The 16,400-nt window shown below is 41.6% G+C and overlaps 1 protein-coding gene across 1 annotated transcript in view; it reads right to left on the bottom strand.

The window, feature by feature from the left end:
• LOC139386866 (guanine nucleotide exchange factor VAV3-like) overlaps positions 1-16,400 on the bottom strand; it is a 105,553-nt gene that overhangs the window by 42,252 nt on the left and 46,901 nt on the right. Inside the window, exons 10-15 of the mRNA XM_071132725.1 lie at positions 16,209-16,304; positions 13,787-13,855; positions 13,610-13,696; positions 12,689-12,774; positions 11,508-11,640; positions 5,103-5,212 (exon numbers count right to left, since the gene is read on the bottom strand). Coding sequence (XP_070988826.1) covers positions 5,103-5,212; positions 11,508-11,640; positions 12,689-12,774; positions 13,610-13,696; positions 13,787-13,855; positions 16,209-16,304 — 581 coding nt within the window. The remainder of the gene's footprint in view (positions 1-5,102; positions 5,213-11,507; positions 11,641-12,688; positions 12,775-13,609; positions 13,697-13,786; positions 13,856-16,208; positions 16,305-16,400) is intronic.

Below are 16,400 nucleotides of genomic sequence, written 5' to 3'. Positions count from 1 at the left end.
AGAGGGGAGGAGGGGGAGGAGAGGAGGGAGAGAGAGAGAGGAGAGGAGAGGGAGGAGAGGAGGGAGAGAGAGGGGAGGAGAGGGAGGAGAGAGGCAGAGGGGGAGGAAATGAGTGAGAGAGAACGGATGGTGTGTGTGCAGAGTGTGTACTGAGTGTACAGAGTGTGTACAGTGTGTGTACAGAGTGTGTACTGAGTGTACAATGTGTGTACAGAGTGTTTACTGAGTGTACAGAGTGTGTACAGAGTGTTTACTGAGTGTACAGAGTGTGTACAGTGTGTGTACAGAGTGTGTACTGAGTGTACAATGTGTGTACAGAGTGTTTACTGAGTGTACAGAGTGTGTACTGAGTGCACAGAGTGTGTACTGATTGTACAGAGTGTGCACAGAGTGTGTACTGAGTGTGTACAGTGTGCACAGAGTGTGCACAGAGTGTGTACAGAGTGTGTACTGACTGTACAGAGTGTGTACAGAGTGTGTACTGATTGTACAGAGTGTGTACTGATTGTACAGAGTGTGTACAGAGTGTGTACAGAGTGTGTACTGATTGTACAGAGTGTGCACAGAGTGTGTACAGAGTGTGTACTGATTGTACAGTGTGTGTACAGAGTGTGTACTGATTGCACAGAGTGTGTACAGAGTGTGTACAGAGTGTGTACAGAGTGTGTACTGATTGTACAGAGTGTGTATAGAGTGTGTATAGAGTGTGTACTGATTGTACAGAGTGTGTACAGAGTGTGTACTGATTGTACAGAGTGTGCACAGAGTGTGTACAGAGTGTGTACTGATTGTACAGAGTGTGTACATAGTGTGTACAGTGTGTACAGAGTGTGAACAGTGTGTACAGTGTGTACAGAGTGTGTACAGAGTGTGTACTGATTGTACAGAGTGTGTACAGAGTGTGTACAGTGTGTACAGAGAGTGTACAGAGAGTGTACTGATTGTACAGAATGTGTACAATAGAGCTATAGGACTACAGCAGATATCTTACAGATGGATAGTCCTCTACATTATCATGAGAGACTAATATGTTGAAACCAGCTGGATCCTTGAAATCACTTTGAAGTTGGAGTGAAAGGAGCCGTAACCAAACTGTTGCTTAGTAACTCACTATGCCAGGGTGCACTTCATCTGAAGGCTGCTCTCTGCTCTGTGATTGACTCCTGGTTCTGGTGCTCATGTCTGCTGTGATGGGACAGTTTGTTGCCTAAATATCCCCCTTGGAGTGCCACATTTACACAGCTGCACAAACACACACACACACACACACACACACACACACACACACACACACACACACACACACACACACACACACACACACACACACACACACACACACACACACACACACACACACACACACACACACACACCTACACTCTGCAGAGGTAGATGTCTAAGTGGAAAAGCATTATGGGTACTTAGCAGTAAGTGAGTTTCACTTCCCTCTCTCCAAATCAAAATCATTTCTCCTCTCCATCTCTTCAATTCTGCTATAAAGAAACTCCAGGGCCCTGGTTTGAAACAACATTTCCTAAATCGATTTCACCAAGACAACCATTTATAAAGACGGGTCAAATTGTACGATTAGAATGGACACCCATAACTGTCACCCCAAAGTACCCTATGATAGAAATAACATGTTGTAGTTGTGACAAAACAAACACAGCACCAGTCAAAAGTTTGGACACCTACTTATTCAAGGGTTTTTCTTTATTTTTTACTATTTTCTACATTTTAGAATAACAGTGAAGACATCAACACTGTGAAATAGCACATATGGAATCATGTTGTAACCAAAAAAATGTTAAACAAATCAAAATATATTTGAGATTCTTCAAAGTAGCCACCTTTTGCCTTGACAGATTTAAACACCCTTGGCATTCTCTCAACCAGCTTCATGAGGTAGTCACCTGGAATGCACTTCAATTAACAGGTGTGCCTTGTTAAAAGTTAGCCAACAAGTGCTCCGCATATGTGGGAACTCCTTCAAGACTGTTGGAAAAGCATTCCAGATGAAGCTGGTTGAGAGAATGCCAATAATGTGCAAAGCTGTCATCAAGGCAAAGGGTGGCAACTTTGAAGATTCTACAATATAAAACATATTTTGAGTTGTTTCACACTTTTTTGTTTATAACATGATTCCATGTGTGCTATTTCATAGTTTTGATGTCTTCACTATTATTCTACAATGTAGAAAATAGGAATGAGTAGGTGTGTCCAAACTTGACTGGTACTGGTACATTTTCTTCACAATATGAGTGAGACTTCAAATGTAAGCAAAGGTCAAAACAACTCTTGGACTCACTTTAGTCCTTGTAGTGACCTACAAGGACTAAAAGCCTTACTAGTGACAGAGAACTTCAAACTCACAATTTGAAAGAGATACTTTCAAGCAGAATTGTACTCAGACTTCCAGCAGGTTATCAAATATGACTGTTGTCAGAGGTGTGTGTGTGTGTGTGTGTGTGTGTGTGTGTGTGTGTGTGTGTGTGTGTGTGTGTGTGTGTGTGTGTGTGTGTGTGTGTGTGTGTGTGTGTGTGTCTTTTGTGTGTGTGTCTTTAATGGGGTTGAACGTCTCGAAGTCTTGGAAACTGTACAGCTCCTTCAGAAAGTATGTTTGGACTTTTTCCATATTTTGTTGTTGAGATTTTTTGTCACTGGACTAATACACAAAACCGGGTCAAATAGGAATTTTGTTTTTGTTATCAAATGAATTGTAAAAAATCTAAAGCTGAAATGTCTTGAGTCAATAAGTATTCAACCCCTTTGTTATGTCAAGCCTAAATACAGTAAGTTCAGGAGTTAACAGGTGCTTAACGAGTCACATAATAAGTTTCACTCTGAGTGCAATAATAGTGTTTAACATGATTTTTGAATGACTACTTCATCTCTGTACCCCCACACATACAATTAATTAAGGTCCCTCAATGCAATGAATTTCAAACATAGATTCAACCACAAAGACCAGTGAGGCCTCCCAAAGAACGGCACCTAATGGTAGAAACATACTCGTTTTTTTAAGCAGACATTGAATATCCCTTTGTGAAGTTATTAATTACACTTTGGCTCGTATCAATGCACCCAAAGATACAGACGTCCTTCCTAACTCAGATGCCGGAGAGGATGAAAAGCACTCAGGGATTTCACCATGAGGCCAATCGTGACTTTAAAACAGTTTAACAAAATGTAATGGCTGCGATAGAATAAAACTGAAGATGGATAAACAACAACTCCACAATACTAGCTTAATTGACAGAGAGAAAAAAAGGAAGCCCGTACAGAAAAAAAATATTCCAAAACATGCATCCTGTTTGCAACATGGCACTAAAGTACTACTGCAAAAAATGTGGCAAAGCAATTAACTTTTTGTCCTGAATACAAAGTGTTATGTTTGGGGCAAATACAACACATTACGGAGTACCACTTTCCATATTTTCAAGCATCGTGGTAGCTGTATCATGTTAGGGGTATGCTTGTAATCGTTAAGGACACTGGAGTTTTTCAGGATAAAAAATGTACTGAATGGAGCTAAGCACAGGAAAAAGCCTAGAGGAAAACCTGTTTCAGTCTGCCTTCCACCAGATTAATTCACATTTCAGCAGGACAACCTAAAATACAAGGCCAAATTGTTTATTTTACCTTTATTTAACTTTATCAAATCCTAACCCGGAAGACGCTGGGCCAATTGTGCACCACCCTATAGGACTCCCAATCACGGCCTGTTGTGATACAGCCTAGAATCGAACCAGGGTCTGAAGTGATGCCTCTAGCACTGAGATGCAGTGCCTTAGACCACTGTGCCACTCGGGAGCCCGAAAAGACAGTGAATGTTCCTCAGTGGCCTAGTTACAGTTTTGACTTTACTTTTCTACTTGAAAATCGATGACAAGACCTGAAAATGGTTGTCTAGAAATGATCAACAACCAATTTGACAGAGCTTGAAGAATTTAGAAAAGAATAATGGGCAAGATGTTTACAATGCAGGTGTGGAAAGACTTACACAGAAAGACTCAATGCTGTAACCGCTGTCAAAGGTGCTTCTACAAAGTACTCAGGGGTATGAATACTTATGCAAATGAGAGATTTCTGTATCTCAATTTCAATAAATTTTCCAACATTTCAAAAAAACATATTTTCACTTTGTCATTATGGGGTATTGTGTGCACATGGGTGATTTTGAATTGAATTGGATTTTGAATTGAGGCTGTAACACAAATAAATGTGGAATAAGTCAAGGGGTAGGAAGACTTTCTGAAGGCACTGTATGTGCCTTTTAGCCAACAAGCTTTCACAGTGCAGAATCAGACGTTTGTCCATAAAGGTTACATTTCAAAGGTTAAGTCAAGGTATTAATTCCAAATGGTAAAGTTAATGGTTAAGATTTAGGATAGGGTTCAAACAAAAAATAACAACAAATAAATTGCACTGAGACTGAATGCCATAGCCTCGGAGCAAGAGCTCACGGTTTACGCCCATTCTCCATCCCCCTTCCACAACGCCTCAGTAAAACCCAAGTCTACTTGATGGTAATAGTGCTCACCATTGCCCCTAGTGGCCCGGGTTTGAAGTAATCTCCTGACGTCTCCTGACGTCCTGCTTACCTGGACGGACGGTCTTATTTCACAGTGGATCTTAAGCGACCTGGCTGATTTAACAAGTCATTTCCTTCACTACAGTCATGCGAGCGTACATTTTTCATATGGGTGGCCACGGAGCAGGAATCAAACCCACAATCCCGAGCCACATTCAGTATTAAAAAACACTAAATGTAGTGGAACGTTCAATTAAATGGAGAAAGGTGGGGCACTGAACGACCAGTTGAAAGACAGGGAGGGGATGGGTTGTGGGCTCAAAATGCACCGTTGCCCTTTAAATACATCACGTGTTGCTTCAAGCCACACCCTGCCACACCTACCAAAAAGTGTAAATGTACTTCAAAGTCTGTACAATGTACAAGAACAATTTTGGTGCAAACCGTTCTGCAATGTAGGAAACGTTCAATGGAGCTGAACGCACCACTTGTGTCTACGAACTGAGAGGCACAGGACCACCATGACACTTCACAGACACAGAGTACAGACGTAGCCCCAGCTCACATTGCCATGTCAAACTGGTCCAGCCACTTCTTCTTCAGCTCCTTGGTCTTGAAGAAGAACTCAAAGCCGCTCTGCCCCTGCTGATGGGTCAGGTAGAAACCATAGAACCACTGGGGAGGGAGAGAGGAAGACAAGGAGAGAGTGAATGGCAAAGTTACTCTCTCTCTCTCTCTCTCTCTCTCTCTCTCTCTCTCTCTCTCTCTCTCTCTCTCTCTCTCTCTCTCTCTCTCTCTCTCTCTCTCTCTCTCTCTCTCTCTCTCTCTCTCACACACGCACGCACACACACCGTGCCTTCAGAAAGTATTCACACCCTTTGACTTTTTGCACATTTTGTTGTTACAGCCTGAATATATTAACACCCCCCTATATTAACACCCCCCTATATTAACACCCCCTAATATTATTATCCTATATTAACATCCCTTATTAACATCCCTTATTAACACCCCCCTATATTAATATCCTATATTAACATCCCTTATTAACATCCCTTATTAACACCCCCCTATATTAATATCCTATATTAATATCATATATTAACATCCCCCTATATTAATATCCTATATTAACATCCCTTATTAACATCCCTTATTAACACCCCCCTATATTAATATCCTATATTAACATCCCCTTATTAACATCCCTTATTAACACCCTCCTATATTAATATCCTATATTAACATCCTATATTAACATCCTATATTAACATCCCCTTATATTAACATCCCCCTATATTAATATCCTATATTAACATCCCTTATTAACACCCCTCTATATTGACATCCCTTATTAACACCCGCCTATATTAATATCCTATATTAACATCCTATATTAACATCCCTTATTAACACCCTCCTATATTAACACCCCCCTATATTAACATCCCTTATTAACACCCCCCTATATTAACACCCCCCTATATTAACATCCCTTATTAACACCCTCCTATATTAACACCCCCCCTATATTAACACCCCCCTATATTAACACCCCTATATTAACACCCCCTATATTAACATCCCTTATTAACACCCTCCTATATTAACACCCTCCTATATTAATATCCTATATTAACATCCTATATTAACATCCCTTATTAACACCCCCCTACATTAACACCCCCCTTATATTAACATCCCTTATTAACACCCTCCTATATTAACACCCCCCTATATTAACACCCCCCTTTATTAACACCCTCCTATATTAATACCCTCCTATATTAACACCCCCCTATATTAACACCCCCCTATATTAACATCCCTTATTAACACCCCCTATATTAACACCGTCCTATATTAACACCGTCCTATATTAACACCCCCCTATATTAACACCCCCCTATATTAACACCTCCCTATATTAACACCCCCCAATATTAACATCCCTTATTAACACCCCCCTATATTAACATCCCTTATTAACACCCCCCTATATTAACATCCCTTATTAGCACCCTCCTATATTAACATCCCTTATTAACACCCCCCTATATTAACACCCCCCCTATATTAACATCCCTTATTAACACCCTCCTATATTACCATCCCTTATTAACACCCCCCTATATTAACATCCCTTATTAACACCACCCTATATTAACACCCTCCTATATTAACATCCCTTATTAACACCCCCCTATATTAACACCCCCCTATATTAACACCCCCTTATATTAACATCCCTTATTAACAACCTCCTATATTAACATCCCTTATTAACACCCCCCCTATATTAACACCCTCCTATATTAACATCCCTTATTAACATCCCTTATTAACACCCCCCTATATTAATATCCTATATTAACATCCCTTATTAACATCCCTTATTAACACCCCCCTATATTAATATCCTATATTAATATCATATATTAACATCCCCCTATATTAATATCCTATATTAACATCCCTTATTAACATCCCTTATTAACACCCCCCTATATTAATATCCTATATTAACATCCCCTTATTAACATCCCTTATTAACACCCTCCTATATTAATATCCTATATTAACATCCTATATTAACATCCTATATTAACATCCCCTTATATTAACATCCTTTATTAACACCCTCCTATATTAACACCCTCCAATATTAACATCCCTTATTAACACCCTCCTATATTAATATCCTATATTAACATCCTATATTAACATCCTATATTAACATCCCCTTATATTAACATCCCCCTATATTAATATCCTATATTAACATCCCTTATTAACACCCCTCTATATTGACATCCCTTATTAACACCCGCCTATATTAATATCCTATATTAACATCCTATATTAACATCCCTTATTAACACCCTCCTATATTAACACCCCCCTATATTAACATCCCTTATTAACACCCCCCTATATTAACACCCCCCTATATTAACATCCCTTATTAACACCCTCCTATATTAACACCCCCCCTATATTAACACCCCCCTATATTAACACCCCTATATTAACACCCCCTATATTAACACCCCCTATATTAACATCCCTTATTAACACCCTCCTATATTAACACCCTCCTATATTAATATCCTATATTAACATCCTATATTAACATCCCTTATTAACACCCCCCTACATTAACACCCCCCTTATATTAACATCCCTTATTAACACCCTCCTATATTAACACCCCCCTATATTAACACCCCCCTTTATTAACACCCTCCTATATTAATACCCTCCTATATTAACACCCCCCTATATTAACACCCCCCTATATTAACATCCCTTATTAACACCCCCTATATTAACACCGTCCTATATTAACACCGTCCTATATTAACACCTCCCTATATTAACACCTCCCTATATTAACACCCCCCTATATTAACATCCCTTATTAACACCCCCTATATTAACACCGTCCTATATTAACACCGTCCTATATTAACACCCCCCTATATTAACACCTCCCTATATTAACACCCCCCAATATTAACATCCCTTATTAACACCCTCCTATATTAACATCCCTTATTAACACCCCCCTATATTAACATCCCTTATTAACACCCCCCTATATTAACATCCCTTATTAGCACCCTCCTATATTAACATCCCTTATTAACACCCCCCTATATTAACACCCCCCCTATATTAACATCCCTTATTAACACCCTCCTATATTACCATCCCTTATTAACACCCCCCTATATTAACATCCCTTATTAACACCACCCTATATTAACACCCTCCTATATTAACATCCCTTATTAACACCCCCCTATATTAACACCCCCCTATATTAACACCCCCCTATATTAACATCCCTTATTAACAACCTCCTATATTAACATCCCTTATTAACACCCCCCCTATATTAACACCCTCCTATATTAACACCCCCCTATATTAACATCCCCTTATATAAATATCCTATATTAACATCCCTTATTAACACCCCCTATATTAACACCCCCCCTATATTAACATCCCCTTATATTAATATCCTATATTAACATCCCTTATTAACACCCTACTATATTAACACCCCCCTATATTAACACCCCCCTATATTAACACCCCCCTATATTAACACCCCCCTATATTAACACCCCCTTATATTAACAACCTATATTAACATCCCTTATTAACACCCCCCTATATTAACACCCCCCTATATAAACATCCCTTATTAACACCCTCCTATATTAACATCCCTTATTAACATTATCCCCTCACACTGTGTACAAGACAGTAGTTTTGGAATTGTTAGTTAGATTACTTGTTGGTTATTACTGCATTGTCGGAACTAGAAGCACAAGCATTTCGCTACACTCGCATTAACATCTGCTAACCATGTGTATGTGACAAATAAAATTTGATTTGATTTGATTTGATTTGATTTTAACACCCCCTATATTAACATCCCTTATTAACACCCTCCTATATTAACACCCTCCTATATTAACACCCCTATATTAACATCCCGTATTAACACCCCCCTATTTTAACACCCCCCTATATTAATATCCTATATTAACATCCTATATTAACATCCCTTATTAACACCCTCCTATATTAACACCCTGCTATATTAACATCCCTTATTAACACCCTCCTATATTAACACCCTCCTATATTAACATCCCCCTATATTAACACCCTCCTATATTAACATCCCTTATTAACACCCCCCTATATTAACACCCCCTTATATTAACACCCTCCTATATTAACATCCCCCTATATTAACACCCTTCTATATTAACATCCCTTATTAACACCCCCCTATATTAACATCCCTTATTAACACCCTCCTATATTAACATCCCTTATTAACACCCCCCTATATTAACACCCCCCTATATTAACATCCCTTATTAACACCTTCCTATATTAACATCCCTTATTAACACCCCCCTATATTAACACCCCCCTATATGAACACCCCCCTATATGAACACCCCCCTATATTAACACCCCCCTATATTAATACCCCCCTATATTAACATCCCTTCTTAAAACCCCCTTATATGAAAATCCCCCTATATTAACACCCTCCTATATTTCGGTTGCTAGTCCAACGCTCTAACCACTAGGCTACCCTGCCGCCCCAATGATGTGGCGGAGAGTCACGTCATATTTTTTGATATACTGTAGCCCTACCGTAGGCGACTTGAGTCTCACTAGTGTTGAGTAATGTGCTGTTAAAAGTGGTGTTGGTCTTATTTATTTAAAGAGCATATTGAAGTTAGAAGCAATAGGATTTGAAACAAAAGCCTACAACTATTTTAACACTGTTTCACGCTTCTCTGAGACAAACATGGGGACTGGTCTTGATAAATCAGAGATTTATATTTTCACTAATTCTCAGTTTGGGTATTGGTTAGACTAATATTAGAAAATTAGGGTGTATAAATGTTATGCTCTAGTCTAACCTCTATATAACTAGGCAAGTCAGTTAAGAACAAATTCTTATTTACAAGAACAGCCTAATCCATCCTCCCCGGTCTCCCGTGTGCCCGCACGACACAGGGATTATTTAGCTAAATAACCCAGTACGGTACTCCCAACCATCATGTTGTACAGCGCCATATTTTCCATTCCATGCTAACGGAAACCCTGAGTTTTTTTTGTTTTTCTTGGAATAGAAACATCATAATATTAATCCAATGAATTAAGCAACACTTCTTAAAATCAGTCCAATATACTATGTTCTTACAAAAAAAAAGGTTTTCAATTCTCTAGTAGAGCCACTATTGAAGGCTATAAAATGATTCTCAAAGACACCCATTGGTGGTCAAACTAGCACTAACTAGCATTAATGGTACCAGTGGTTGGCACTTAAATAACGTGCCATAGAATTCTGTGGCACACTACAACTTTTAAAGGATGAACCCACTGTATCTCTATGTCCTGGGAAATGGTCTTGTTACTTATAACCTCATGCATTAGCCTACGTTAGCTCAACCGTCCCGAGGTCGGGACACCGATCCTGTAGAGGTTTTAACATCACCCTGTATTAACATGATTTGATTTGGCATCCTATATTATCACCATTAACATTTTCGTCAACTGCTCTCTCTATCCTGGACGGGGTTGTTGGTCAGGGTTGTTGGTGCAGGTAAGTGGTAGAGTTAGGCCAGGCAGGTAGACAGATAGAAAACCAACAGGGTAGGTAACCCCAGAGCCCTATGAGATTGGAAGCATTTGTTTTTTAATCCAGAGAAATGTTATATTACTTTTAGTCTTTTATCTCCTGTTCTGTAAAGAATTGCCCATCAAACTAGCTAAACCAGCAGTGGCACACTGACTACTTCTAACTGTTGTGTGTCATCTCTCATGATCAGGGACAGGAAAGGGTTCAATTTTACCTTTTCTTTAGTAGGCCTACAATGTAGATGTTAGCAGCAGAACAAACTCCAATCACAGGTAAAGAGTAGTTTAATTGTTACAACAGCATAGCGAACAGTTAGCTAGCTAAGTTGACCTTTGTGCTTGTTGACCTTTGTGCTGCTATCTGTGCCCAATCATGTTTGTACCATGTTTTGTACTGCTACCATGTTGTTGTTATGTTGTTTTGCTACTATGCTGTGTTGTCATGTGTTGCTGCCTTGCTATGTTGTTGGTTTTAGGTCTCTCTTTATGTAGTGTTGTGGTGTCGTGATGTGTATCTTTTAATCCCAGCCCCCTTTTGCCTTTTGGTAGGCCGTCATTGTAAATAAGAATTTGTTCTCAACTGACTTGCCTAGTTAAATAAAGGTTAAATATATATATATATTTTTAAGTAGTTAGCTGATTTATGTTTTCTACAGTCGCTATGATCAGCTGATAGCCCTCCCCTATTTTCCCTTGAACAGTAGAGAATTATGAATGCAAGGAATTTGGGCTAAAAACTAAACTTGTTTTCACTTTGATCACATGTACCCTGGCTGTGGCGTCTGACCTTCTTGCTCTCTCTATCCTGCGTGGGGTTGTTGGTGATCTTAAAGTAGTTGAGATCGATCACATCCTTCATCTCATAGTTGTCTCCTCGTCTCTTACAGACGATCACAGCCCCGTCAAACAGGAAGATATGTCTGCGCCCAAAACAAAGTTCATACAAGTTAATTTACCGTGTTTATTTATTTACAGTGTTTACAGTGTTTACAGTGTGTATCCTGTCATATTGCACATAAAGAAGTACATACATTTACATACTGTCCATATAATGAAGACAAAAAGCCATACATGCTAGTCCTTCTCCTACTGACAATTAACAATATACAGGCTGCAATAGCCTTCCTTAGCACCAACCCGGGTTGCCCATTTGTTACACTGGGTCTGGGAAACCAGTCTGTAGTCAGTGGGTCTGGGAAACCAGTCTGTAGTCAGTGGGTCTGGGAAACCAGTCTGTAGTCACTGGATCTGGGAAACCAGTCTGTAGTCAGTGGGTCTGGGAAACCAGTCTGTAGTCATTGGGTCTGGGAAACCAGTCTGTAGTCACTGGGTCTGGGAAACCAGTCTGTAGTCACTGGGTCTGGGAAACCAGTCTGTAGTCACTGGGTCTGGGAAACCAGTCTGTAGTCACTGGGTCTGGGATACCAGTCTGTAATCAGTGGGTCTGGGAAACCAGTCTGTAGTCACTGGGTCTGGGAAACCAGTCTGTAGTCACTGGGTCTGGGAAACCAGTCTGTAGTCACTGGGTCTGGGAAACCAGTCTGTAGTCACTGGGTCTGGGATACCAGTCTGTAGTCACTGGGTCTGGGATACCAGTCTGTAGTCACTGGGTCTGGGAAACCAGTCTGTAGTCACTGGGTCTGGGAAACCAGTCTGTAGTCACTGTGTCTGGGATACCAGTCTGTAGTCACTGGGTCTGGGAAACCAGTCTGTAGTCACTGGGTCTGGGATACCAGTCTGTAGTCACTGGGTCTGGGATACCAGTCTGTAGTCACTGTGTCTGGGATACCAGTCTGTAGTCACTGGGTCTGGGAAACCAGTCTGTAGTCACCGGGTCTGGGATACCAGTCTGTAGTCACTGGTTCTGGGATACCAGTCTGTAGTCACTGGGTCTGGGATACCAGTCTGTAATCAGTGGGTCTGGGAAACCAGCATGTAGTCAGTCTGCCTTTCCTAATCCCATCTCACCTGTCCTGTTTCTTCTTGTCAACATTAGACACCATGCGGACCTCTCCGTCCCCCTTGGGCCGTCCGTAGCTCTCCAGGGGTTGGTTCTTCAGGGAGGGGAGGTAATGGGAGGGGGGTAAGGGGAGGTAATGGGAGGGAGAGGTAATGGGAGGGGGAAAGGGGAGGTAATGGGAGGGAGGTAAAGGGAGGTTATGCGAGGGGGATAAGGGAAGGTAATAGGAGGGGGGTAAGGGGAGGTAATGGGAGGGGGGTAAGGGGAGGTAATGGGAGGGGGTAAGGGGAGGTCATGAGAGGGGGTAAGGGAAGGTAATGGGAGGGAGGTAATGGGAGGGGGTAAGGGGAGGTAATGTGAGGGGGGTAATGTGAGGTAATGTGAAGGGGGTAATGGGAGTTAATGTGATGGGGTAATGAGAGGTAATGTGTGGGAGTAATGTGAGGGAATGTGAGGGGTAATGAGAGGGAATTGGAGGGGGTAATGGGAGGTAATGGGAGGGGGTAAGGGAAGATAATGTGCAGGGTAATGGGGGTAATGAGAGAGGGTAATGAGAGGTAATGTGAGGGGTAATGGGAGGTAATGTGAGGGGTAAGGGAAGATAATGTGCAGGGTAATGGGAGGTAATGTAAGGGGGTAAGGGAGGTAATGTGAGGGGGTAAAAGAGGTAATGTGAGGGGGTAATGGGAGGTAATGTGAGGGGTAAGGGAAGATAATGTGCAGGGTAATGGGAGGTAATGTAAGGGGGTAAGGGAGGTAATGTGAGGGGGTAATGAGAGGTAATGTGAGGGGGTGGTTAATATGATATCAGTGAGACCATGTTCAGTGTGGGTCCGGAGGACTAGTACAGTATGTGTCTGGGACCGCATTGCACTTTGGACAACAATAGAAACAAATTGATGTGTCTAAATCATGATGATTTATGTTACCAGGTTCTCGATGGAGCGTTGATACTGGTTGATCTCCTTCAGAGTCTCCTTGTCTCTCTTCACCTCGTTGACATACTGAGCCAAGTCCTGGGTCAACAAACACACACAGTCCCACATTCAGTGTCTTATTCTCCGATTGTAGTTTAGTAAAGAGAAGAGGAGAGACAGTCTGATTACCTTCATGGCGTCCAGAGCCGTCTTCAGGTTGTTCTTGTCGGCTGCGTCGGGGGTGTGTTTGACCAGCTCCTAACAGACAGAGACAACAGGGAAATAACCAGTGATAATCACACACAGGCTCAGCTTCACACTGTTTAGATTAAGATTAGGTTTAGATTAACACACAATTAGCCTGGATTTACACTACAGGACAGTTCTTTTTCCTATGACGTTTGCCTACAGGGGGACTACACAACAAAATCATATTGATGTTATAACAGCACGAAAGCGAAACCAAGCCATAAAAAAAGCAGAGTGAATCCGCAGTACAGTTTTCCTTCATCTTCAAAGGATTGATTTGTGGACCTCAGAGCCATAAAATGTCAGGCTTGGATATCACTGTGTCTGCTTGGATATCACTGTGTCGGCTTGGATATCACTGTGTCTGCTTGGATATCGCTGTGTCTGCTTGGATATCACTGTGCCGGCTTGGATATCACTGTGTCTGCTTGGATATCACTGTGTCTGCTTGGATATCACTGCGTCTGCTTGGATATCAGTGTGTCTGCTTGGATATCACTGTGTCTGCTTGGATATCACTGTGTCTGCTTGGATATCACTGTGTCTGCTTGGATATCACTGTGTTTGCTTGGATATCACTGTGTCTGCTTGGATATCACTGTGTCTGCTTGGATATCACTGTGTCTGCTTGGATATCAGTGTGTCTGCTTGGATATCACTGTGTCTGCTTGGATATCACTGTGTTTGCTTGGATATCAATGTGTCTGCTTGGATATCACTGTGTCGGCTTGGATATCACTGTGTCGGCTTGGATATCACTGTGTCTGCTTGGATATCACTGTGTCTGCTTGGATATCACTGTGTCTGCTTGGATATCACTGTGTCTGCTTGGATATCACTGTGTCTGCTTGGATATCAGTGTGTCTGCTTGGATATCACTGTGTCTGCTTGGATATCACTGTGTTTGCTTGGATATCACTGTGTCTGCTTGGATATCACTGTGTCTGCTTGGATATCACTGTGTCTGCTTGGATATCACTGTGTCTGCTTGGATATCAATGTGTCTGCTTGGATATCACTGTGTCTGCTTGGATATCACTGTGTCTGCTTGGATATCACTGTGTCTGCTTGGATATCACTGTGTCTGCTTGGATATCAGTGTGTCTGCTTGGATATCACTGTGTCTGCTTGGATATCACTGTGTCTGCTTGGATATCACTGTGTCTGCTTGGATATCATTGTGTCTGCTTGGATATGTCTGTGTCTGCTTGGATATCACTGCGTCTGTTTGGATATCACTGCGTCTGCTTGGATATCACTGTGTCTGCTTGGATATCACTGTGTCTGCTTGGATATCACTGTGTCTGCTTGGATATCAATGTGTCTGCTTGGATATCACTGTGTCTGCTTGGATATCACTGTGTCTGCTTGGATATCACTGTGTCTGCTTGGATATCACTGTGTCTGCTTGGATATCAATGTGCCGGCTTGGATATCACTGTGCCGGCTTGGATATCACTGTGTCTGCTTGGATATCACTGTGTCGGCATGGATATCACTGCGTCTGCTTGGATATCAATGTGTCGGCATGGATATCACTGTGTCTGCTTGGATATCACTGTGTCTGCTTGGATATCAATGTGTCGGCTTGGATATCACTGTGTCGGCTTGGATATCAATGTGTCGGCTTGGATATCACTGTGTCGGCTTGGATATCACTGTGTCTGCATGGATATCACTGTGTCTGCTTGGATATCACTGTGTCTGCTTGGATATCAATGTGCCGGCTTGGATATCACTGTGTCTGCTTGGATATCAATGTGTCTGCTTGGATATCAATGTGTCTGCTTGGATATCACTGTGTCTGCTTGGATATCAATGTGTCTGCTTGGATATTACTGTGTGAACTTGATGAACCTGAATATTCTCTCCCTCTTCCCTCCCCCTCTCTGAACTTATCCCACTGTGTCTGCTTGGATATCACTGTGTCTGCTTGCTAAATACATGCAGTTCAGCCCACTGGAGTCAATCCTACCAAGACTCAAATGTCCAGTTCCTTTGAAATCTGAGCTTTTGTTCGCCTTATTTCTAAAAGAGACTGCTGAAAGCAACTCCTCTCCTTCTCTAAACAACAAATAATGGGAATACAAATGAACAAATATTCTCTCCCTCCCCCTCTCCCTCTCCCTCCCCCTCTCCCTCCCTCTCTCCCTCTCCCTCCCTCTCTCTCTCCCTCCCTCTCTCCCTCTCCCTCCCTCTCTCCCTCCCTCTCCCCCTCCCCCTCTCTTCAGAGAGGTAAGTATAGAAGTGGAGAGAGAAAAGACGTGGAGGCTGTCGCCCCCCAGTGGAAATGTATATCACAGACTCCTAACAGTGGTTGTGAGAGTATCTAGTGTATAGTTAGTGTCTGTGGTAAATATACCTGTAGTAGGAGATGGTACTTGAGGACTCTCTGCATGGGAACCACCAGTAGATCTCTCAGAGTGAACTTCCCATTGTTGGCTCTTTTAGAACATTCCTGGGACAATAACAACACAATGAATTAGGATATGAAGTATTACATCAACAGGTACACAAGAGATCGCTAGGCAACATCACTGTTTGGTCATGCTGA

The sequence above is a fragment of the Oncorhynchus clarkii genome, chromosome 28 (genome assembly GCF_045791955.1).
Source record: "Oncorhynchus clarkii lewisi isolate Uvic-CL-2024 chromosome 28, UVic_Ocla_1.0, whole genome shotgun sequence".
In the NCBI taxonomy this organism is placed as follows: domain Eukaryota; kingdom Metazoa; phylum Chordata; class Actinopteri; order Salmoniformes; family Salmonidae; genus Oncorhynchus; species Oncorhynchus clarkii.
Note: the sequence above shows the minus strand (reverse complement) of the source record. Positions and strands in the feature narration are given on the sequence as shown.